We start from the raw sequence: 26452 nt of genomic DNA on the forward strand, positions 1-26452 counted from the left end.
AGTTTTTGAAGTTCATTTTTAAGAGTTTAATTGTTTCTACAATAACTGGGAGTTGGGTTCCTATTTATGTTTATTAAATTTCGCCACCTTACGTGGGTTTACGTGCGTTTATGTGGGTTTATCACATTCTTTTCCATAAAACAAGTCACACATTTTGTGTCTTCTGGTTTCCATGCGCCGATAGCAGAGAGTACATCTGTTTCTTTGAGGTAAAATTGTGGCATTGCTACTACACTATTCTACTCGAATTATAAAAGAAAACTTTAAAATCTTATTAAAAAAATAATAATTAAGTTATGAAATTAAATCCACCAGAATGCATTTGGGTTTCAGCCTATCTTTGGTTTAGGTTATCACTTTTTTTTTTTTTTTTTTTAACATGGGGGTCACCACTTATCAAGGCCCAAAGGCCACTCAGGGATAAGGGTTATTGCGTGTACAGTACTCAATGAGATAGTATTGTAGTAATCATTAGTATTGGTGGTTTTGATAGAGTGTCTTACTTAAGGGGGTGGTTTGTCAGGAGTTTGTTTATGTTGGACTTGAAGACGTCCAAGTTGTAGTCAGGTGGGAAACAGGCAAGCAGCAGAGAGTTCCACTGGCGTGCAGTTCTAAGAAAGAAGCTTTGCTCATGGAATCTACGTTTAGATTTAGGCACAGATAAAGAGTGGGGAAATTATTGACAGTAGTTTCAGCCAGACGGGCGTTTCTTGTGAAAGATTGGCAAGGGTTGGGGGGGCGAGAGATTGGAGCTCAGACGAGCACCCGCCATGGCAATAACGATAAAACAAAGACAGGCTCGCAACGTCTCTTCTGTGGGAGAGAGGTTGCAGGGAAGAGAAAAGGGCATCTCCCACTAAACCACGAAGTCTATTTTGAACTCTGTCAAGGCAGGATAGGCTGTTTTTAGCAGCTCCTGCCCAGATGTGGCAGCAGTACTCCATCTTTGGACGTACTTGGCTTTTATACATATAGAGAATTGCATCAGTAGTGAGATATCTTCTGGAGCGGTAGAAGGATCCCACCATTTTCCCAACGTCCCTGGCAATATGTTCCATTTCAGATCAGGAGTAAAGGTCAAACCCAGAAGCTTGTCAAAACATGGAGCCTCCCCAAGACGAGAGCCATCTATTTCAATTGATGCCAGATAGGGATCAGAGCATTGATGATGTAAAGATAGAAGCTTGGTTTTGGATGCATTAAAAGTGACCAGCCACCTCTTCCCCCATTGTACCATGCGCTCAAGATCAGAGGAGAGAGAATTAGAGAGAGCTTTGTCATTTACGGCCTTTGATGTGTTGCCATAGATGGTCGTGTCATCAGCATAGATGTCAACGAATGATTTAAGTATGTATTTTGGGAGATCATTGATGTAGATCAGGAAGAGAGTTGGGCCCAGGATAAAACAAGTCACACTGCTTGTGTCGTCTTGTTTTCACACACTGTACCTTCTGTGTTACTGCAACCTGGCAAAATAAAATTAAAATATTGCAAAGATTTTAACCTTACCGATTTTTTTTTTTTTTTTTAAATGAAGAAAACTTTTGAAATTAAAAATTGCCTAAATCCCAGTATTTATTCCCACATTGAATAACAAATTTGGTTAACAGAAACCCTAACAGTTTTGTGTGACTGGAAAATTACTGACAGTTCATCCATCTGTATTTTATTTTTTGTTCTTGTTTTTGGCAGGCAATTTAGAAAAGTTTTTTTTTTTTTTTTTTTTTTTAGTCAAATTTAAAAATGACCAAAAAACGTTCATAAAAAAAAAAAAATAGTTTTTGTTTTTTTTTAATTTATATATTTTTTGTCTCCAAAAGTATTCATTTTTTAAATTTTTATTTTTTACAAATCTGATTATCAAGATATATTTAAAAAAAAAAAAAAAAAAAAAAATGTTAAAAGAAAATTTAGGTTGATAAAATCATCACAACCAGTCCTTTTTTTTTTTAAGAGGGGGGGGGGGAGTTACATAGTTTGTTTGTTTTTTGTCAATATTTTGTTGCTGCTATTGCTGATTCTGCCTGTGTGTATATGTAGAGCTTGAATACAAAATCCTTCAAGTAAAAATAAAGTGGTCAACCATGGTCGTGGACAATCCAAAGGCTCATTTTTCATCAGCTACTGCTTAAGATGTAGGGGAGAACGTCACCTTCATCAGGATTACTCCTCGTATCCTTAATCCTCACCTCATAATACTGTTTAGCAAGGAGGTAGCAAATGCCATTTTTGAGTCTACAAAGAATTGAACCCTGATCTTCTGAGTCATTAGCAGACGTACTTACCATTATGCTGCAAGAGCAAAAAAAACATTTTTGCACATCCAATTTTCCTGGTTTAAAGAAATTGGATTTATTGGATTTTGTATTCAAACTCCTCATATATTTAAGTGGTGTGTACTGCATAGATCTTTTTTTTAATGCAGATGAAACAAATAATCTTATTTGTTTATGTGACATAATCCACAGATAAAAAAAATACAACCATCCTTGCTCTCTCTCTCTCATATATATATAAAAACTTATAAAATTCAAGATCGGTCAGAAAGCTAAATGTCAAACCTTATGAAGTACTAAAAGCCTGATGATTTCTCTTTGGAATGACACAAACGATTTTCTGTGTAGCTTACTTAATATTATATATATATATATATATATATATATATATATATATATATATATATATATATATATATATATATATATATATATTATGTAAATTAAAGTTTTAGCAGCAAATGATTCTATATAAATGTTTGGTTAAAGATAAAGAACAAGGATCTGAGCCTATCACCAGATGAGTGATTCATACTTTTGAACAAGCAAGACTTTCATTGGATATGTCAGTAACAACTGGCAATGTTACATTTTTTTTTTCTTTTAAATCCTAACATAATTGCTCATATCACCTTGCGCTTGACTGTTCATAATTTGAAAATTAACATTAGAATGATTAGTTAACTGGATTTAAATACAAATGAAAATAATAAAGAATAGCCACTCCTTGACGATTTCGGCTACCATTCAAATTTGCGGTAACTTCAATGTCCATTATGTGGAATGGCTGACCCACTCAAATAAGACAGATGATGAGGAGAGGTTCTGTCATGATTTTGCCATTGCCTATGACCTCACTCAGATTGTTCACGAACCCACCTGTGTGCCCGATACTACTGGTCAGTATGCAAGCCTTCTAGACCTTTTCCTCACAACTTGCCCGGCGCTATGTTCATGTTCCATTCTATCTTCCCTGGGATCCTCCGATCAAACAGTTGTATCAGTTAAGATAAAAATGAAATACAATACATCTTTAGATGTACCTCTCCACCGTACAGTATATTGATACTCTATGGCTGACTGGGATAGCTTCCGTACATTCATATCTGATCTACCTCTGCATTCCATGTTTAAAAAGGAGGTATACTCTATAGTATCAGACCTGACCAAATGGTTAATTGTAGGCATAGACCGATTCATACCATCCAAAAAATTCCACCAAAAACCTAACAGTCAGCCATGGTTCTCCCCAAAATGTGCTGCTGCCACTGTGCACAGAAATCACTTTTTCCATAGCTACCAACGTAATAGATGTACTGAGACTAAAGCTGCCTTCAGATCTTCCAGCAACCACTGTAAAAGAGGAATAAAAAATGCAAGAGACCTATATGCTCAGTCCGTTAAATCCAAAGTAGCTGAGCAGCGGCTTGGTTCACACCAGTTCTGGCAAATAGCAAACAGGATCTTGAACAGAAGCGTGCATTCTATCCCAACTATCACCAATGGACCTGAGGTCATCTCATCAGCATCAGACAAGGCCAAACTATTTGCCAAGAACTTTGCAGCTAACTCTACCCTCTGCGACAAAGGTCATGACCTCCCCGTATTTCCTCCTATAACAGATAACACACTATCCAACATACAAATATCTGTGCACAAAGTCGCCAAACTAATCAAGAACCTTGATTCCAGTAAAGCAACTGGCCCAGACGGCATTCCAATTTAGTGTTGAAAAAGCTTCGACCAGAACTTGTTCCCATACTTACAAAACTGTTTAAGCATTGCCTTAAGGAGAAGTGCTTTCCAACACCCTGGAAAACCTCATCAGTATGCCCTGTATTTAAGAACTCAGGTGATAAGTCATCTCCCTCTCAGTACAGACCAATAAGTCTCTTGTGTGTCATGAGTAAGTTACTGGAATCCATATTAAATAAAGAAGTAGTCAACCACCTCAGCAGAAATAACCTCCTTAGTGACATGCAATATGGTTTCCGTTCTGCTAGATCTACAGCTGATGTGTTAACAGTTATATCCCATAGGATTAGTGAATCTCTCGACAAAGGCTTCCTTTCTAGGGCAATTGCTCGACATATCAAAGGCCTTCGATAAGGTTTGGCATAAGGGTCTACTTCACAAGATTTCCAGCTACGGTATAACTGGAAATGTTTTCTCAATAATTAAATCATTTCTCTCTGATAGGTTCATAAGAGTAGTGGTTAATGGGCAGCAATCAGAGGCCCACAGTATTAATGCTGGAGTCCCCCAGGCGTCCATCCTGGGCCCAACTCTCTTCCTGATCTACATCAATGATCTCTCAAAACACATACTTAAACCATTCGTTGACATCTATGCTGATGACACGACCATCTATGGCAACACATCAAAGGTCATAAATGACAAAGCTCTCTCTGATTCCCTCTCCTCTGATCTAGAGCGCGTGGTTCAGTGGAGGAAGAGATGGCTGGTTACTTTTAATGCATCTAAGACCAAGCTCCTAATGTTACATCATCAATGCTCGGTTCCTCATCTAGCATCAATTGAAATGGATGGCTCTCGACTTGGGGAGGCTTCATGTTTCGACAAGCTCCTGGGTTTAACCTTTACTCTTGATCTGAAATGGAACACTTATATCAAGTCTGTTACCCGGGCTGCTGGGAAAATGGTGGGATCCTTCTACCGCTCCAGATATCTCACTACTGATGCAATTCTCTATCTCAATAAAAGCCAAAAGCCAAGTACATCCAAAGATGGAGTACTGCTGCCACATCTGGGCTGGAGCTTCAAAAAACAGCCTATCCTGCCTTGACAGAGTACAAAATAAACTTTATGGCCTGGTGGGGGATGCTCTCTTCTCTTCCCTGCAACCTCTCTCCCACAGAAGAGACGCTGCGAGCCTGTCTTTGTTTTATCGTTATTTCCATGGCAAGTGTTCGTCCGAGCTCCAATCTCTGGTCCCCCCCTCGCCAATCCTTCATGATAAACATCCGTCTAGCTAAAACCACTGTCAGTAATTTCCCCCCACACTTTATCTGTGCCTAAATTAAAACGTAGATTCCATGAACATAGCTTTTTTTCCGAGAAGTACACGCCTGTGGAATTCTCTTCCGTTTGCCTGTTTCCCACCTGGCTACAACTTGGACGTCTTCAAGTCCAACATAAACAAATTCCTGATTAATGGCCCCCTCAAGTAAGACACTTTAGCAAATCTCCAATACCAACTATTACAATATTATCCCATTGATTATTGTACACAAAATAACCCTTATCCCCGAGTGGCTTCCGGGCCTTGATAAGTGGTGATCCCCATGTAAAAAAAAAAAATTAAAAAAAAAAAAAAAAAAAAAAGAAATCTGGTTCTTGCATAACATCAACCACCCAAAAGCGCTGCTCATTCAAAAATATAAAACAAACGATGATCTCATGATGATCTTTGTCCGTCATCTTTAACGAAATGTGTATATTTTTGAAAACTAACTTTTTCACCCATTGAAAGTCTTTGTATTTAAAGTGATTTCTTGCTAGGAAGAGAAAGGATGATCATCATTATTATTACCAGCATTATTTAAAAGGAAATACAGTTGAGAAATTAATTTTAAAAAATCATTTTGCTGTACATACTATTTGTGACCTATTCAACGCACAATATATATATATATATATATATATATATTATATATATATATATATATATATATACACACACACACACTAGCAGGCCTCCCGGTGTTGCCTGGTCATATAATACACTTAAATATGATATTTGAATTCATATAGATTTCATATTAATTATTATAAAGCAATTGTACCCAATACAAATAGTAATTGTTGCAATATTTTGGTTCTATAATGGGATATAATCCCACACAGTCGGACGATTCTATTTATAAACGATGCTGCTAAGAACTGACGAATCAAATTAATTCACGTTCTGCTACCAACCAATCAGAAACCAGAATTGCTTCATAAATATTAAACCTTTTCTGGAGCAATTTCACATGTTCTTTTCCGTCTCGACACGGTAAGAATATTTTGTTCTGTGGAACTGTCTACTACAAACAAGTCACCTCCCAGGACTTGTGTGTAACAGCGAACCATCTGAAACTGTTCTGAAACTAAAAATAGCTTACACTTCTAAAGTAATGATTTCCAAAATTTAAAAAACTGTCTTTGGTGCCGTTAGTTGGAATCAAAACCAAAACCTTCAACATTCCAACCTTAGTCATTATTCAGCATTTCAAATGTGTATGTACACATGCTCTGAAGTTAGTTGATTTACTCCTCTTGAGATCAACTGCTTTTTCTTTTTCAGTTTTGACCCCATAGCATCTATTTTTACAGGCTAAAAACCAAATCAAGTGCTCCCAGGTCCAAAATACCCTATATATCAAATTTCAAGTGTTGACCAAATATTCAGAAGAGTTTGGTAGAGAATTTTCATACAGAGACAAGATCACACACACACACGTGTGTGTGTGGATGAAAACATTTCCATGGGCTAAAACCTTTTTATCCTAAATTCTACGCAATTATCTAGAATGTAGAAAAATTATACAAAAACTTCAGCGTAATAGTTAAATGAAATCGACATCTAACTAACCATAACATATGAATGATTAATGAACATTCATTTTTCAAAGGAATATGCAAATTAGTTAACCTTTATGTAGGTTGGAGGATCTGACCACTGGATTAAGATCCGAGTGTAGTATCTGTTCTGATGTTACACTTAATTTGTCCTCAGTCAATGTAGAGGAAGCCCTAACTAAGTAGGCAAAAATGAAGCTTGCCTATCAGATTGCCCTATTTGGGGAGTTGACATTCCCCACATTAAAAACGACCTTGTGTCAAATATTGCTCTCGTGGGAGAAGCAATTAAATACCAATAGAAAAAGTAGGTCTGGCCTCTGACCCAAGATCATAGTGTAGTATCTGTTCTGATCTGACACTCAGGTTAATTTGTCCCAAGTCAATGGAGAGGAAACCCTTCTATACAAAAGCAATTGTTATTTTTACCTACTTCCAAAGTGCCCCTTTTTGGGGGGGGGGGGAGTTAGTTTTCCTGACACATTAAAAACGACCTTGAGTCATATTTTACTTTTGTGGGTAAGCAAATAAATAGAAAAAATAGGCTTTTAATATCAATGTCAAAGCAAGGAAAAAAAAACCCTCAATTTTATATATAGGTGCAAGTTTTAAACAATTTAACTTATCGTAAATAAAAATCATGAGTAAAATAATTTAATTATGTACTTTCTGTAATGGCTGACCTCTGATATTTCATTCAATCATTTATGATAAATTAAATTACTTTAAACTCGTTTTAAATATTAAAAAATATAACAAACATGTCACAAATGAGTAGGTAAAGACAAAAAAATTGTTTTTACCTAATTTTCCAACAATAATTCTTTCAAAATAATTTATGTCAGTAACAGTAATAATTATTGGAAAAAGATACGATAAAATCAAAAATGAAAATATGAAAACCAAACAAATAATTTTTATTTAAAATAAAAGCAGTAACCAAGAAACTGGATATAGAATAGCTAACAGCAAAGGAAATGGAGAAAAAAAATTAAAAAAAAAAAAATAAAAAAAAAATAAAAAAATTATCGAATAAATAGGTTTTTGTAAAAACGCAAATTTAAAGAAAAACTACATAAAAAAAAAGTCGAAGAAATGTATTAACGTTAGATTTCCTCAATTTTACAATATTTACAAAAATAAAATAAAAACAAAATTTTACGGAGTATATAAAGTTGTAGATTATTCTAGCCTTAACTTTGTAATAGCATCTTCTAGCATAAAGAATCTGATTTTTGTTTCGTATTTCAGGTCATGAAAGTGGTCAAGAATTTCAATTCCACTGAATGTTACACTTCTTAGAAACTTGATTCAAGTTGTCAAGAGAAATAAACAAAACAAAAAAAAAATTTGGAAAAAAAATACCAAGAAACAAACATTTATTTGAAATACCCATCCATATGTTTTACTTATAGGAGAAAAATAAAGCGCAAAATAAATTTCCTTTCAAAGCATAATGACTAAAAAACGGTACTTAATCCTCATTTTTATAGCATTACGCAGAATGGGTAGTTTGAACCACTCCTGTGACAGGACCTTAGTCTGTCACTGGTTTACAATCTCAGCAAGGAGAGTACCCATTTATATTGCTGGATAGAGCGTTTTTGCTTACAACACCTGGTATTCACCCAAATGATTATTCATCTAAGTACTTACCAGCTTTAATGTCATTTAATTTTGAACTGATGGGAACTGGTGTGTCATCCACATGATTTTTTGTCATAAAACATCCACACATTTTATGGGGGTGGTGAGGCGGGAAAATTATAAAAAGAAATAACAGAATCCTTCCCTGGGCATTAGAGAAAAAAAAAAAAAAAAATGGTTCCAAACAAACAATTGCTATACGTATTTGGTAGGTACGGGCAAAATGAATGCCGATGCTCAAAATGTATAAACATTTTGACCCCTCCCTTTACTTAAAAATTCAAAAATCAGGAAATTAACCAATTTTTATGAAATTTTCAGTATTTATCAAATAATGATTGAGGAATATAATTAACTGATTATTTTTATTTAAATCTGAGTGGAAATATACTTCGTTTAAACAAAAAATACCTTTACTAAAGTTATAATTTTCGGTAGTAAATAATTTATTTTTGCTTTTTTTATATAAATAAAGCATCATAATTTGTAACAAAAAAAAAAAAAAAAAAAAAAAAAAATTTTTTTACAGGAACATTATAAAAAAAACCCTAAAGTCCGTATTAATGAATTCGATATAACTCTAAGAAAAATGAATTTCTCGAACTATCGATATTACCATTGAATTAAGCATTGTTTATTTAGTATTTTCACACACAAAAAAAATTATAATAACAAAAATATTTCTACTTTTTTTTTTAATTACAGATTTCGCATAATTTTTATATGCAAGATTTTAATAATTTCCTTGCTCGCAAGAATGTGAAACTTTCGGTGTAACATAATTTTTATATAATCTCGAACAATAATTTTAAAAAATTAATTTAAAAACAGGAACATAAAAAATAATTAAATTAAAAAATGATAAAAATTGATACAAACGTTCAGAATAGGAATGTATGGATGCACGTCTGGGGGAAAAAAAAAGAAAAAAAAAAAGAAGAAATCTGACACCCCTACCTCCTTTTACTATCATAACTTCATTTTGAAACAGCGTTTCAATTGGCTGAAATTTTGGGCCTCCTTATAATCATGTTTACATTTTTTTTTTTTTTTTTTTAGTTTGTTGGATTTTTGGTGAACGGTAAATTACTTGCTTTTTGAGGGCTAATTAAGTTTTTTTTTTGCACAAACAAGGTTTTTTTTGTTTTTTTTTTAATTCAATATCTTAGGACTTTACTAATTATCTTTGAAATAGACCCAGAAAACTAATATTTATCTTTTAAAGGATTTTACAATGAATTTATTTAACTTCAAAATTTAGCTGAATTGGTTAGCTCACCGTGAAAACATTTTTCATAACTTTTTTTCTTTTTCACGAGTACAAATATTTTTTATCTTTTAGGAAATTAACTTTATTCTCTAATCTTTCAAATACAATCAAAAAGTAGTCGCACACCTACAAAAAAAATTATGATAAATCGGCTTTCAAAACTAGGTCCCCTTATTTTTACCTGCTCATTTTTGCCCGTACCTAGTATTTGGGATCATTTTTTTTTTTTTAATCCCTCTTTAGAAACAAAATGGAAGAACAAATACAGGAGCAATTTTGAAATGTAAAATTGGATTAAAACTTCTCAGACAATTTTTTTTTCGATTAGGGATGGAGGGGGGGTATCTATTTTATTACAGGGTAAATATCAAAAGTATTTGCTTCTTTAAAACGATTTTGGTTTGAATATAATGTATGACAATACAACTTGCCTTGCATCAATCCGAAAGAAAAAGAGCAGAGAAACTATATATATATATTATATATATATATTAAATGAAGCTATGATACAAGTCTATCGAATTCTTGGGAACTGGCTCATCCCATCTAAGTGTGATAACCATGACATAACAGATTATATATATAATAACAGATTATATATATATATATATATATATAATTTCAAATGTATAAACATATAAGGTAATACAATATATCGCATATATATTTATTTTCAGTATTCAATTCAACAATTGTCAATATTTGAGTAGAATTTAGTAGTAGTATGAAAATATATTCATTGTAAGCTACAGAGAAACATTGTATATTATCATATATATAAGGAGGAACATATTAAAAAAAAAAAAAAAAATTCAATAAAATTATACCACAAAGATGAAATGAAAGATTTTCATACTTTGGATTAAGCTGATAAAATAGAGTGAAATAGATAAAAGAAAATGCTGTAAAAAGATTTATACACTTTTTTTAGGCATTTTTCTTACACCTCCACTATATATATATATATATATATATATATATATATATATATATAAAATGAAAGGAAGTTAGAAATGTGATTTCAACTAATCTATCTCATAGGTTGCAATGAAATAATTAGTTTAAATAAACTAAATACAAAATTAAACTGAAAACTAACACTAAGCATAAGAATGTCTAGGATCCACAATTTCTTTCCTATTTTTTTTAGAAAAATAGAAAGAAATTTTAAAAAGTGGCAAACCAAACAGATCAGAAAAAAGGCGCACTTCATCATCCAGAGAGCAAATCAGCAGTTTCAGGATATTTTTTTTTAAATGGCACAAAACAATGAAATGAGAAATGACTTATTCTTGTGTTTTGTTAAATCTAATTTGTGTCATGATGAAGCACAATGGAATATGATGCGAAAATGTAAAATGCCCTAATCCCAACTAAACAGAAATACATTATATATATATATATATATAATTGGGTAAACAGAGTATGATGTTCAAACAGTCCGCATTATCATACCTAGATATAAGAGGTGTGTGTGTGTGTATATATATATATATATATATATATATATATATATATATATATATATATATATAAACACACACACGATAGAAGTCTCAATTAAAGAAAATTTATGGTTTATTTTTGTTGCTCAATTTAAATAATAAAAATAATAAACTAAGAATCTGTCCTGGAATGCTCAAATCTGGACTTGAGAAGGAAAAAGATAAGAGGGGGAGTAGGAGAACAAAAAGAATAGTTATAAACTGACATTTTTTTTAACACTCAGTGTCCCAAGTTTTTATTCCAACACTCCTCATCATCAAATGTTCACACACAAATGCCCAGTGAATGATCTTAAAGATGATGATGGAACCGGAGAGGTAAGAGGGGGTGGGGAGGCAGGCAGCAAATATCCAATGGTCGGTGTTATTATAACAACATTACAATAGTAGTGGTAATATTAGCTTAGAATAGTAAAATCATATCATAATGTTATCAACATTATCTATGTAGTGTCCATTGTCTTGTGTGTGACACTGTTGCTCCAGTAGAGTTAATGTCAGCATAATTATTAATCATTGTAATAAAATCCCTTCGAGTAGATCAGTTATTGTTGTTGTCATCCCAATTTGTTATGTACAGAGGGTGGGGGGGAAATTTAACCAAAAGATTAAAAAAAAAAAAAAGTTGTGAATAGTGAACAAACCGGTCCTTCCCCCAATCTGAAAGGAGCCATGTTGGAAAAACCCAGCAGACTCTGCGCAAAAATAAAAAAAACAAAAATGAAGAGTTCCTCAGACTGATCACACTCAAAGTATACACACTTTCAAGACATTTTAGATGAGACTGTTCTGGGGTATGTGTGTGTGTATATATATGTATTTGTGTGTGTGTGTGTGTGTGTGTGTGCGTATGCATATGTGAGAGGGTAGGAGCTGGGGCTCACTTGCTGAAAGCCGCTATGACTGCCCACATCATTTCATTTGACCCTTCCTTCATGCTCTCAACATCAAACTCAAGGTCCAGTAGCTCACGCACACGTTTCATGGCGACCTCATAGTCGTCGTCAGAGAGTGGGGCAAAGGCATTTTCCAGCACATCAGAGGCATGAGCAAGGTATATCAGAGCCAGAAGACGTTTGTCCATTCTTTGCGGATTGTTAGTCCATCGACTCAGAACGGCATCCTGTACTCGTTTGATCACCTTCTGTTTCACGATTGTGTCTGTTAGCGGATGAGTCGTCATGTCAAAGAGGAGGAAGTTCTGTTTTTCAGTCGTGCAAACTCCTTTCTCCACTAAATTTTTAGCCAATCGTTCACGGACATTACGAAGTTGGTATTTCAGTTTCAATGGATTCCAAGTCTCGCCTAAAAAAAAAAAAAAAAAAAAAGTAATGTTAATCAATGATGAAAAACCAAGCACATGAGAAATAAGATAAACATTAAAAGGTGTGTGTGTGTTTTTAATGTCATGTAGCAAAAGTTATCAGCTTTGAACATTGCAGCAAGCATTTGTTGATCGTGTCAAAGTCTTGGTTATCTCCCTTGATCTAAAATTCAAGCCTTAATTATACATAACCACCATCTTAGAGGAGCTAGTTCTTATGTGCATTTATTTCAATCTCATAGTTGCCTCTCCCCTCTTTCACTTATTTTTCTATGCAATTACTTTCCAAAACTGCTGCTTCTACTACTAATAATATTACAACTATTACTACTACTAATAATAATAATAATAATAATGATAATAAAGACAGGTTATTTTAGGATTGGTTGGTTGGTTGTTTTTATTTTACGGCATATATCAACACTTTTCGGGTTATTTAATGCCGAATCCAAAGATTTTGAAGAAAAATTTTTAATAAAATATATTTGTTGTTTTCAAGTCGGTTTCTATTTAACCCATAGTTGGGACCCTAACAGGTACTACCACTCCGGGTCAGAGTGGACCTGGGAGCAATGGTAATTAAAGGGTGGCTCCACACTCCCCAAAAGCCCGCAAGTTGGGGCCTCACCACTGGATATAGTTTAAGGTTATATCCAGGACCGTTATTTTAGGAAGATATATCCTTCAATTAGTATGTCCAGATAAACCCCTAGACAGTTTTGTTAACCTGAACATATACATTGATAGAAGTAATTGCTTCCCAGGCTGGAAGACAAGTTTTATTTTAAATTGTAAACTGTTGGTTCAACATCTCACTGTATATGGCTTTTAAGTTTTCACTTTCATTGTTGATTAATATATACGATTGAATTTCTGATATTACTAACCAGCAGAGCATTATCACTGCCAACAAAAGGAAGAGTGTTTCAAGCATGCATACACACTGATGATGTATGGAAATGACACCTGGCCAGTGAGGGTTGAGGACAGGCATTGCATGAAGAGAAATATTGGAATGACATGATGGATGTGTAATGCTGGGCTTAGATCTGACAACTTCAAAGGAAGATTAAATGAACAGTATAGGGAGATATTTGTAGAAAAGGTGACATTGAAAAAAAAAAAAATGGATGGATTTTGGGGTTATTAGATGTAAAACAGTTGAGGTAGCAGGTTCAGTTCACAGAGGAAGGCCACAGAAAATACATGAGGCAGTGATAAGGATGGAGTTGAAAGAAAGATGGATATTCAAAAACCTGACCAAGAATAGGCTTGGAGGTGAATTTCTTAAAGCCATCCAACTCATGCCAACATGTAAAACCGACATTAAACTCAATATGATGAAAAACATGTTAATCCGATGTTTTCCTAAAGAAAGTTATGAATTGTAAATTTCTTGGTAATCTTTTGATCTATAAGTCTGAGAAGCAATTTCTTTTGATGAATATTGGTCAAAAGATGACCATAAGAATGAATATACTAAAGAAAAAATTATGATAGAGGCTCAACTGAGCGCCAATCCTTAGTTCCTCTTTGTCAGACATTCTTAACAAGAATTCTTACCAGAACAAAACAAGTTTCCTTTTTTCCTCCTATATGACAGAATTTCCATGAACAGAGTTTCTTTCCAAAATCTCTACTTCTGCGGAACATTACCATTGGACTGCTTCCTTGTAAACTACAATAGTGTCATCTTCAAATCCAATGTCAACAAACACTTGTCATTAATCACCTCCATAAGTAATCAAACTTCATTCCATTCATTATTTTCAATCCTTTCATAACATTCTTCATCATTCAACTGATAATCTACTTATTTCATGAATCCTTGTTCTTGAGTTGATTTTGGCCTTAATAAAAATTAAATTTCATCTCCGCTATTTTAAAAAATTTGTACTCATTTATCTGGACCATTTTCAAAAAGTTCAAAGAAAACCGTAAATGGCAGCTTTTTAATGAAAATAAAAAATAAAACCCCAAAATAATTGCATCTCTAATTTTGTTTTCAAGTTTTACAAATTTAAATATGAAGAAAACTACAAAATCTATTAAAACTAAGGAAATTTCAAAGCATTTCCTACTTTAAAAAATTCCAATATCGGATTTAAAAAAAAAAAGGGGAAAGAAATTACAATGTGCTACATTACATTTGCCCAGCCTGGAGGTTATCCTAAGGACGAATTCATTATGCTATCAGGTTGACAAAGTTCTTGTGGTTTTTAACTTCTAAATTCAGATTAACATCTCAGCTCAAATAAAAATTTATTGATCGAAATAAGCATCATCAGGATCAACACACTTTTGCCAACGCAAAACAAGTGTTTTTATGCCAGTAACATAAAAATCTTGTGTTCTGGTGGCGATTATATTGCTTTGGTTTTGGAAGCATTTCTCACACAAAGTTGTTGATATACTTAAAAAAGTGATAGTCGGTAGGTGAGAGGTCCAGAGAGTATGGCGTATTAAGGCAAACTTTCATAGTTCAATTTGTTCAACTTCTGCAGGGTCATTTTAGCAATGTGGGGTCAAGCATTGGGTCTTTTCTGTTGACTAATGCTGGGTGTTGTTATCCAAGTTATGCATTTCATCTTTTGTTGACAGTACTTCGCCGCCATAATCGTTTCGCCTACATTAAAAAAACAAACTAATGTATAAGACTGGTTGCAGACCACCAAACAGCATAACCTTTTGGTGCAACTCTGGCTTCAGGAAGTGTCATGGAGCTTCGTCTGCGTTTAACCACTAAGACGAGAACCGCCGGCTGTCGTAAAGAACCCACTTTTCATCGCAAGTCACAAGCCAGTTGGGAGGTCATTTTTGTTGTGTAAAAGGGAAGATGACACTTTATAATGGCACGTCTTTTGATTGCTGTTCAGTTTTAGCAGCAACTATTTATCAAGTTTTTTGTATTTCCAATCTCTCAAGTGGTTGAAAAGTGTGTATACGTAATTTTTTTTTTTTTTTTTTTTTACATAGGCATCACCACTTATCAAGGCCAAGAGGCCACTCGAGGATAAGTGTTAAAGAGTGTACAGTAGAAATTGGACAATATAGTAATTGTTAGTAATGGAAATTTGGTAAATTTGTTAACTTTTATGATCAACTTGTTTACGTTATACTTGAAGACAACCATATTGTAGTCAGCTGGAAAGCGGAAGACAATTCCATAGGCGTGCAGTTCTAATGGAATCTACGTTTAGGTTCAGGCACAGATAAAGAGTGGGGGAAATTAGTGATAGTGTTTTCTACTAGACGGGTGTTTCTTGTGAAAGTTTTGTGAGGGAGGACCATAGATTGGAGCTCAGCCGAGCACTTGCCATGAAAATAACGATAAAGGAGAGACAAACTCGCACCATCTCTTCTGTGAGAAAGAGGTTGCAGGGAAGAGAAAAAGACATCCCCTACAAGGCTACGAAGTCTATTTTGAGCTCTATCAAGGCAGGATAAGTCCTTTCTAGCAGCTTCTGCCCAGATGTGGCAACAGTACTCCCATCCTTGGACGTACCTTGGACATGTCTAATTCAGAAGCAAGTTTGAACAGTTGTGCATGGATTAGCTTCGACTAAATTGATCATTGTCAACATTCGATGGACAACCACTATGCTCATCGTCTTCAAGACTCTTGTCACCGCCACAAAGATTCCTGGGTAAAACACTTCGCTGATATCGCAAGCGGTTTCAGCAGCTTTTCAGGCTAACTTGAAATAAAAAAATTGTGCAAATTTGCTTTTTTTCATATTCAACGTTCAGAAAAGACAATTGCTTTACAAAACGATTATAATTTAAAGGATTAGATAGAGCAAAAACACTCTTTAAAATGATAAAGTAAAGGTATCATGATAAAAACTCGTTTGAAAGTACATTTGAAATGAAAACTTAAAATTCCACAAGAACTTTCTTCTCAACCTAATAATATGGTAATGTGAAGTAGTTATCTTTAATTGCAGGAAAATTGGCCGACCAAGGAAAACTTGGAAGCAAGTGATTAGACAAGACCTAGCTGGAAATAGCTGACCCACTGAACCGTGATAACTGGAGAATGAGCTTGCAGCATATAGACAAAAAATAAAGAACAAGCCGAGCATGCAAGGTCCTTCCTCCAGGAGTGGAAAATTTACTTTCACCATGACTAATGTTTGTAAAAAAAATTTTTTTTTTTTTTTTTTTTTTTTTTTTTTTTTTTTTAAATCTAAGGCGTGGTTATTGAGAAAAGTGCAAACAAATGAATGATTTGGGGGAAATTTTACCCCTATAATGCCTCCTAGAAGGGGGGGGGGCCCCGTTCTGTTACTGGTTTTACTCATATCATGTTTAATGTTTGTGCAAAATTTTTAAAAATTCCAAGGCGTAGTTATTGAGAAAAGTGCAGACAGACGAAGGGTGAATTTACGGGTCCACCCTCCTTTTGTCGGGGGTGGGGGTGGAGAACAAAAAACATTACCTATACTTTAAATCAATATTTCAATTTTAATCCATTAGATCTTTAATTAAATTAAAAATTGATGACAAAATGGCTTGGTGATTTTGGTTGCTTGAATTCTCAATCTGGAGCTAAATATGAAAATGAAGACAGAGAAATAAAGCGCCATTAAAATAAGACGCCATTAAACTAAAGCTGCTTATTTCAAGTTAATTTGTAAGCTTGAACATTTTTATGTGAAACTTTTTCTCAAGGTTAGATTTTATTGCTTCTTAATTTCTGTTTTTCTTTTCATCTAACACTTCTTGCTGGCAAGTTTTTGACCTTGAAGTTGTATTTTTTAGCTCCTTACATCAAGTGGATTCATACCCTGTCGAGCAATTTCCATAAGAAAAAAATATTTGAGCTGTAAAACTGTTGACTGACACAAACGTTAGTTTCAAAGGTTAGTTCGAAAAAGACCTAAGAAAAAAAAAAAGAAAAAAAAAAAAAAAGAAAAAAGAGCATTCTTATTTGACAGAGTTGAGCGATTGGCAATGACTCCTGCAACTGATGATGGCAACATAATGAGGGAGAGTAACAAGTTATAAGAAGGCAGAAAAAATATTCCAATGTACCCTAAACATTTAATGCTCACATTTGCGAAAAATATTCAGATTTCAGTCCATTAAAAATTAGCAAAATTTATAGCCCATCGACTTAGAATGAGTGCTTTATGTCAAATTTTTAAAGTACATGTGGTATTGTGGTAAGTAATCTCTTAATCCCTGATCAATCAAATGGATACCATTTTACTGCACCTTATAATTAAGGTCCATACAAATTTCCAACCAGATTGACCCAGTAATTTCCGAAAAAGAATGGACAGACAAGCAGAAATGTATAACTATATACATTTATTAAATTTATTTTTTAATTATGCCCCCCCCCCCAAAGTGTGTGCTAGTTTATTCATTGATCTGCTTAACTAGAGAAAGATCATGTTAATCCATAGCCACTAAAACTAAGGCATTTAACCTTTATCTGTTCCTCCCCCTTACAATAAATTCCTTTTAAATCCATTCAATCATCGAAAAGTGATTGAGAGACAAGCCCAAAAAGAATCGATGCATAATACAAATGTATGATCACCCAACAACTTGTCAGGAAGATATGAAGTTAATCTTTGAATACGTTTTGAAAATAAACCATTGGAAATAAGTTATAACTATTAATATATTGTCATTTTTTTTTAAGGCTTCATAGGGGGACAATTAAGGTTTTTATCAATTTTTCTTTACACATTTTATAGTAAGGTTAAAAAGTCCAGAACTTGAATTAAGATTTTCAGAAGAGATTTGTTTTTTATTTCACAGAATTATACGAAAAAGAATTATTTTATATCAAAATATATTTTGTGTGGTGTGAGAGTATGAGTAAAGGACAGAAAATGGAGGAAAAACAAAGGAGACACAAGACATGGGCAAAAAAAACAAACAAAGGAGACACAAAAGCGGGGAAAAACAAAGGAGACACAAAAGCGGGGAAAAACAAAGGAGACACAACAGAGGGGAAAAACAAAGGAGACACAACAGAGGGGAAAAACAAAGGAGACACAACAGAGGGGAAAAACAAAGGAGACACAACAGAGGGGAAAAACAAAGGAGACACAACAGAGGGGAAAAACAAAGGAGACACAACAGAGGGGAAAAACAAAGGAGACACAACAGAGGGGAAAAACAAAGGAGACACAACAGAGGGGAAAAACAAAGGAGACACAACAGAGGGGAAAAACAAAGGAGACACAACAGAGGGGAAAAACAAAGGAGACACAACAGAGGGGAAAAACAAAGGAGACACAACAGAGGGGAAAAACAAAGGAGACACAACAGAGGGGAAAAACAAAGGAGACACAACAGAGGGGAAAAACAAAGGAGACACAAAAGAGGGGAAAAACAAAGGAGACACAAAAGAGGGGAAAAACAAAGGAGACACAACAGAGGGGAAAAACAAAGGAGACACAAAAGAGGGGAAAAACAAAGGAGACACAAAAGAGGGGAAAAACAAAGGAGACACAAAAGAGGGGAAAAACAAAGGAGACACAAAAGAGGGGAAAAACAAAGGAGACACAAAAGAGGGGAAAAACAAAGGAGACACAAAAGAGGGGAAAAACAAAGGAGACACAAAAGAGGGGAAAAACAAAGGAGACACAAAAGAGGGGAAAAACAAAGGAGACACAAAAGAGGGGAAAAACAAAGGAGACACAAAAGAGGGGAAAAACAAAGGAGACACAAAAGAGGGGAAAAACAAAGGAGACACAAAAGAGGGGAAAAACAAAGGAGACACAAAAGAGGGGAAAAACAAAGGAGACACAAAAGAGGGGAAAAACAAAGGAGAGACAAAAGAGGGGAAAAACAAAGGAGACACAAAAGAGGGGGAAACAAACAGACACAGAAGAGAAAACCAAATCTATTTTTTTAGCCATGAAGATGCTATTTCAAGCTGAAGAGTGACCATCTGACAAAGTCTGTCATTATGAGACAAAGATAGATTCAAACCAAGACTAAAATGCAAAAGAGTTGACGTACGAAGAAGAAAAGTATTAAATTCACTTCTAAACTTATAGTACTGTATAATCCCAAGTGATGATCAAGCTAAGTGATGATCAAGCTAAACAATTTCAGTGGTGTAATGAGAATTAGTTTTTCAATACACAGCTTAAAAATTAAGTCCAAATAACATTAGTTAAAAAAAATGATTTCATAAAATTCAAAGAAATTCATCAATAAACTAGAATACCTGACTCAGAACAAATAAAATTCCCAGAACAGAACAGTTCTGCACCACTTATGCCCCCTGATTAAGATTATAATCAAGATATGATTGTACTAAACCTCATGTCTCGAATCCTTATTCTAATCTTGATCAAAATCCAAGACAACCACTTTAATTCTATAAAATGTCTACAATTTAAGCTTAAAAACTCTTAAGGAATTGAAGCTCATAGAATCTTGCTCAATTTGTGTCTAATAAGTCAAATTTAATGCAAATCTGAAATATTTTGATTTTAAAAATGGAAGATTATGTCCAAATTTAAATTCCATTAAAAATATCAAAAAAATAAAATTTTATAAACATTTATTAATTGATGTCTAATACCTACAGTAAAAATTTCACAAAAATCTGAGATATTTAAATTTTCAGAAGCTTAAATTAACCTAAATATAGCCCATATTCTAATCTCTTTACACCTAGCAGCCATCTTCCATAATTCACGATTGGTTGATTTAGGAGTAAATCCTATTAATAGAAATCCATCAACATATACACATACGTATCTTTATAGAAATGGAGATAAATGAAATTTACTATAGTTTCTCTTTGCTTAATTAAATCTTAAAAGCTTCATGCATTTTACTTTTACAATTGACAGATGAAAATTTTGATTCTTACTGTTAAAACTTTTCGGCTTAACATTTACAGGCAACATGAACTGAAATACATTGAGGGCATTGCCAAGGCTGCTGAGAAGATAGGGATTTCTCTATTATACTAGAAATAGTTTCTCACCCGAGAGTACCCTGTATTTCTACAAAGCCACTATTCAATTATGCATTGTGCATCTGCTACTAACCTCTTGTTCTTAGAGTTAAAAAAAAAAAAAAAGTCTCCACCCTAATAGGACACTTTCAACCAAACTCCAACCTGTCTCATTGGTGAAATGTTGCATCCTTGTTCTTGTTTTTCAAGTACTTTAATGGAATGTACTTTGTACCCCCCATGACATAAATACCTTCCAACTAACTCGACAAGTAGCAAAATCCCACCCCTATACTGTAGAGATCTCTAGATGTCAAAAAGCCTTCTACTCTAATAGTTGATTCCCTCAAAACTGTTAGACTTTGGAATTCTCTCCCGGCTCAGTGCTTCCCTGACTGTACAGACATGCAAAAGTTCAAAATATAATGTGAACAGACATCTTGCTGTTCAATTCCCTACACATAGTATCCCTGTGGATTCAAAGCGACACTGTGCCGTGTTTGAGGTGAATTAACAGTAAAAATAATAAAATATAAAAAAAGATATCTTTTAACTTGACTAAAAACAAATTTTTTTGTCCTCTATTTTTGATATTGATAAGCACGTGTCTTTCCATCAGAGTCTTTAACAGATGACAATGAAGAGGAAATGGGGTTAGGAAAATAAATGTAAAGAAATGTATTAAACACAAATTCTAATAATCAATAATTAAGGTTGAGAATCAATCCCTTGGATAGGACAGTAACACAATTTTTTTTTTTTGAATTTCTCTCTAATCATGGCCAAAAGTAAATTTCATTAAACAATACCTGTTAAGAAACTGGTGATATAAATAATTCATTATTTCAAGGCAAATACAGTTTTATTGTGATTATAAAAACCAACATAAAATACACACCTGAAAATTCCCAGACAAAATATACACCTGAGAATATTGAAATACATATATAAACCAGATTTGGAAAGCATTGACAGCTAGTAAAATATACGGAGATGGAGGAGGAGGAGGTGCAAATCATCAACAACAATGATTATGAATCATGAAATTTGGGTGGGGGTGGGGACTGAAGAAGATTAAAGTAAGCATAAGAGAACAGAATAGTGATTTTTTTTTATAGGTCAGTCTATATGATTACCTAAAACACAATAACTTGAAAGTCAAGTGGAATATATATATATATGTATATATATATGATTAGTTTTTTTGGAAAAAGAATTCCAGCAGAGTGCTCAATTAAAAGGAAAATCCAAATTTTAAGAGCGTACTTATATTTTGTGTACAGAAAGTTGTTAGTTGAGACAGGTCATTGGTACCGTCGGTTTCAAGCCCGATAATAAGGCCCGTTTAAGGTATCCTTATCAAGCTCTCTTCAGCCAATATTCGTCTATCTTATAACCGGAAGTGTGAAGTATATATACCTCGCGAATCCACGTTCAAATCTCGTTTTGTTTAATCCCCCCCCCCTTTTTTTTTTTTTTTTTTTTTTATATCTATCTATATATATATATATATATATATATATATATCGGGTAATGTAATACCTAATTTTCAACTTTGAATTATTTAAATTTAAGATCTAATTTCGAAAAAATGTTTTTTTTTATATGAATCGATTTTAATTTGAACCCCATTTAATTTTAAAATCTCTTTCCTTATGTATAAAAACTTTAAAATCTGTATTGGTATCGGTTAAAAACTTAAAAATTCGTTTAATTATATCGAACATTTAAAAATTTCCAAAAATATGTTTAAAGTTTTAAAAAATATATTTTTAATTATATCGAATCACGTTTAAAAATTTCGAAATACGTTTAAAAATTATTTTTTAAAAACCCAAATCTTTCAAGGTTTGGAGAAGTGAGCATTTATCTATCCTAAGTGATTTCCCTAGTTTATTAACATTATTATATTTTTCTATAGTTTTAAATTCGAAATAGATTATAAATTACATTTATAAAATATAATTTTATATATATATATATATATATATATGACATTAATTAAAAATCTATAATATAATTGCGATTAAAATCCAAGTTTACCGACTAATTATTTATGTATTTACAATTTTTTTTCCTTATATATATATATATATATATATATAAAAACAACATCTAAGTGTTGTTCTTTTCATTGATCCAATTTATTAGGAGCCCCTTCCTTCTATGTATGCAACTTTTCAAAGCTTCACTCCTCACATTTAAACATTTTATTTTTGGGTCATGAATGGACCGGAGGATGTAGTATTTCTCTGCGTTACAGAGTGAGCATTGACTTAATTCCGGGACGTATGCTGGTCTATGCTCTATTTTTCTCCATTTTATGGAAAAGGGTGTATTTTTTTCTTTAAGCTCCCACACGCGGGTAGCTAATGCTGTATTCATCCTTGTTTTAGCTCTAAAGGAGCTCATATGTGCATAATATCTTTGTTTAAATTGGCCTTTTGTCATACCTATATATATTTCCGGTATATTTGTGGATTGTTCCGTTACTGTGGCCTCATAGACAAGGGATTCAGCTTTACAATTACCCTCCAATGGACAGCTATTTTTGGTCCTGCAAGAGCAGCCTGCGTTATCTATCTTTTTTGGTTCTTTGGATATTATCGACTTTATTGATGGAGCTGTCGAGTAACTAACTTTCACCGTGTTTCTATTAAAAAGTTTATGTAGTCTATGTGTTCTTGGAAAATGTTTGTCTAGAAGGCTAAGAAAACAATGCCCCACTCTAGTTTTAATGTTCAATGAAAACGGAGGTAAGAACCAGATTATTTTCCGTTTCCTCTTTCGTTTTATATTTTCTTTATTCTGGGTTTGTTGAAATTTTATGTTTTCATTGAACCCACTTTGATGCAGTGCGTCATTATAATATGGTGCTGCTTTCTCGAACACTTCAGCGTTCGAAGAAAGCCGTGAAATCCTTTGGCTAATGTTCGCTACCATATTTTTAAACACTGTGGGTGGGTGGCATGAACCCTTATTTATATACATGAGTTTTTCATTTAGTTTGTGAAAGGGTTTGTGTATTTTCTTCTCGAGATCTAGAGTGGCATCTAAAAAATCTACTCTATCTAAATTTGTCTGTATTATTATTTTAAAGGCTAGTTCCTTAAAAATTCAGCTAGGTCTTTTCTAAGCCTGTCTAGTGCACATCCATTGTAGTCACGCGATAGGCAAAGTCCATCATCTCTATATAATCCAAAAAAGTGATCTGGGAATTTATATTTCATGGTCTCCAGTAGAAAAAGTCCAACCAGATCGCAGATATCAGCACTGTCATACGCCCCCATCGCGACGTCAAAGGGGTCTTCGGGGTTTGATTTTTTGACCCACGTTTTATCGTCAAAAAATAAAAGGGTCTGTCGAGCTTGCATGATTGTTTCCTTATCGAGCTCACTTATCTTTCTATATTTTGATGCGAAGATCAACGATTTTTCTAGGATTTCCTTAGTGATTGAAGGGTAAAAATCGACGATATCCAGTTGTGTAAACTTACATTTGTGTGGTTCAGTTATGTTTTTAAACCAGTCCAGTACCGCGCTAGTGTCTGCCCACAAATTAAGATTTGATTTTCTTTTTATCTCTTTTACTATTTCTCTAAGTATAGACTTGCTAGCTAGACCGATTTCGCTTTTAGCCGGGTTTATTAACCTGCAGGTTGGCCTATTATTAAAATTTTCCTTGTGGTCTTTTAAAGTTATAAACACATTTTTCTTTGCTAACCTATTTACTCTGTATTCTATACCTAATTTTGTGGCAACTTCTGTAGCCTCTTGGTTAATAGATTTATAAGTATCTTTTCTTGCTACCTGGTATTTTTCTGTAATTGAGTTTAGTACAAGTTGTTTTTTCTGTTCCTTTTCCATTTTATATAAATTTTTCGTTTTATCTGAGAAAACAATCGTCTCATTTTCTCTTTTTATTTTGGATTCTTGTATACAGCTGGTTACTTGGTGTTGGTATATTTTTAGTGGAGTAATTTAAGGTATATTGTTCCATCTCCGGTTGTTTTTAAAGAAGGTGGTCTTTACTTCCTGTTTTGTGGTGTTCTTTCCCGATAGTGCTCAACCACTAGGCTATTGGTATTTACCGTAAATTCCTGGTGGGGGCGAATATGATTAGTTTTTTTGGAAAAAGAATTCCAGCAGAGTGCTCAATTAAAAGGAAAATCCAAATTTTAAGAGCGTACTTATATTTTGTGTACAGAAAGTTGTTAGTTGAGACAGGTCATTGGTACCGTCGGTTTCAAGCCCGATAATAAGGCCCGTTTAAGGTATCCTTATCAAGCTCTCTTCAGCCAATATTCGTCTATCTTATAACCGGAAGTGTGAAGTATATATACCTCGCGAATCCACGTTCAAATCTCGTTTTGTTTAATCCCCCCCCCCCTTTTTTTTTTTTTTTTTATATCTATCTATATATATATATATATATATATATATATCGGGTAATGTAATACCTAATTTTCAACTTTGAATTATTTATTTTAAATTAAATTTTGAAAAAGATTTACTAGACATTATCGCTAAGCTTGAATTTAAACATAGATCAAATCAATTTCAAAAAACAATGACAGCTGATATCAAAAAAATAAAAAGAGAAAATGAGACGATTGTTTTCTCAGATAAAACGAAAAATTTATATAAAATGGAAAAGGAACAGAAAAAACAACTTGTACTAAACTCAATTACAGAAAAATACCAGGTAGCAAGAAAAGATACTTATAAATCTATTAACCAAGAGGCTACAGAAGTTGCCACAAAATTAGGTATAGAATACAGAGTAAATAGGTTAGCAAAGAAAAATGTGTTTATAACTTTAAAAGACCACAAGGAAAATTTTAATAATAGGCCAACCTGCAGGTTAATAAACCCGGCTAAAAGCGAAATCGGTCTAGCTAGCAAGTCTATACTTAGAGAAATAGTAAAAGAGATAAAAAGAAAATCAAATCTTAATTTGTGGGCAGACACTAGCGCGGTACTGGACTGGTTTAAAAACATAACTGAACCACACAAATGTAAGTTTACACAACTGGATATCGTCGATTTTTACCCTTCAATCACTAAGGAAATCCTAGAAAAATCGTTGATCTTCGCATCAAAATATAGAAAGATAAGTGAGCTCGATAAGGAAACAATCATGCAAGCTCGACAGACCCTTTTATTTTTTGACGATAAAACGTGGGTCAAAAAATCAAACCCCGAAGACCCCTTTGACGTCGCGATGGGGGCGTATGACAGTGCGGATATCTGCGATCTGGTTGGACTTTTTCTACTGGAGACCATGAAATATAAATTCCCAGATCACTTTTTTGGATTATATAGAGATGATGGACTTTGCCTATCGCGTGACTACAATGGATGTGCACTAGACAGGCTTAGAAAAGACCTAGCTGAATTTTTTAAGGAACTAGGCTTTAAAATAATAATACAGACAAATTTAGATAGAGTAGATTTTTTAGATGCCACTCTAGATCTCGAGAAGAAAATACACAAACCCTTTCACAAACTAAATGAAAAACTCATGTATATAAATAAGGGTTCATGCCACCCACCCACAGTGTTTAAAAATATGGTAGCGAACATTAGCCAAAGGATTTCACGGCTTTCTTCGAACGCTGAAGTGTTCGAGAAAGCAGCACCATATTATAATGACGCACTGCATCAAAGTGGGTTCAATGAAAACATAAAATTTCAACAAACCCAGAATAAAGAAAATATAAAACGAAAGAGGAAACGGAAAATAATCTGGTTCTTACCTCCGTTTTCATTGAACATTAAAACTAGAGTGGGGCATTGTTTTCTTAGCCTTCTAGACAAACATTTTCCAAGAACACATAGACTACATAAACTTTTTAATAGAAACACGGTGAAAGTTAGTTACTCGACAGCTCCATCAATAAAGTCG

General features: G+C 33.6%; 1 protein-coding gene across 1 annotated transcript in view; it reads right to left on the reverse strand.

The window, feature by feature from the left end:
• Nucleotides 1-1557: 1557 nt before the first annotated feature.
• LOC145276745 (Golgi phosphoprotein 3-like) overlaps nucleotides 1558-26452 on the reverse strand; it is a 114165-nt gene continuing 89270 nt past the window's right edge. Inside the window, exon 3 of the mRNA XM_080127976.1 lies at nucleotides 1558-12587. Coding sequence (XP_079984102.1) covers nucleotides 12163-12587 — 425 coding nt within the window. The 3' untranslated portion in view covers nucleotides 1558-12162. The remainder of the gene's footprint in view (nucleotides 12588-26452) is intronic.

This window comes from Euprymna scolopes, chromosome 5, assembly GCF_053919585.1.
Source record: "Euprymna scolopes isolate OS-2025 chromosome 5, ASM5391958v1, whole genome shotgun sequence".
Classification (NCBI taxonomy): domain Eukaryota; kingdom Metazoa; phylum Mollusca; class Cephalopoda; order Sepiida; family Sepiolidae; genus Euprymna; species Euprymna scolopes.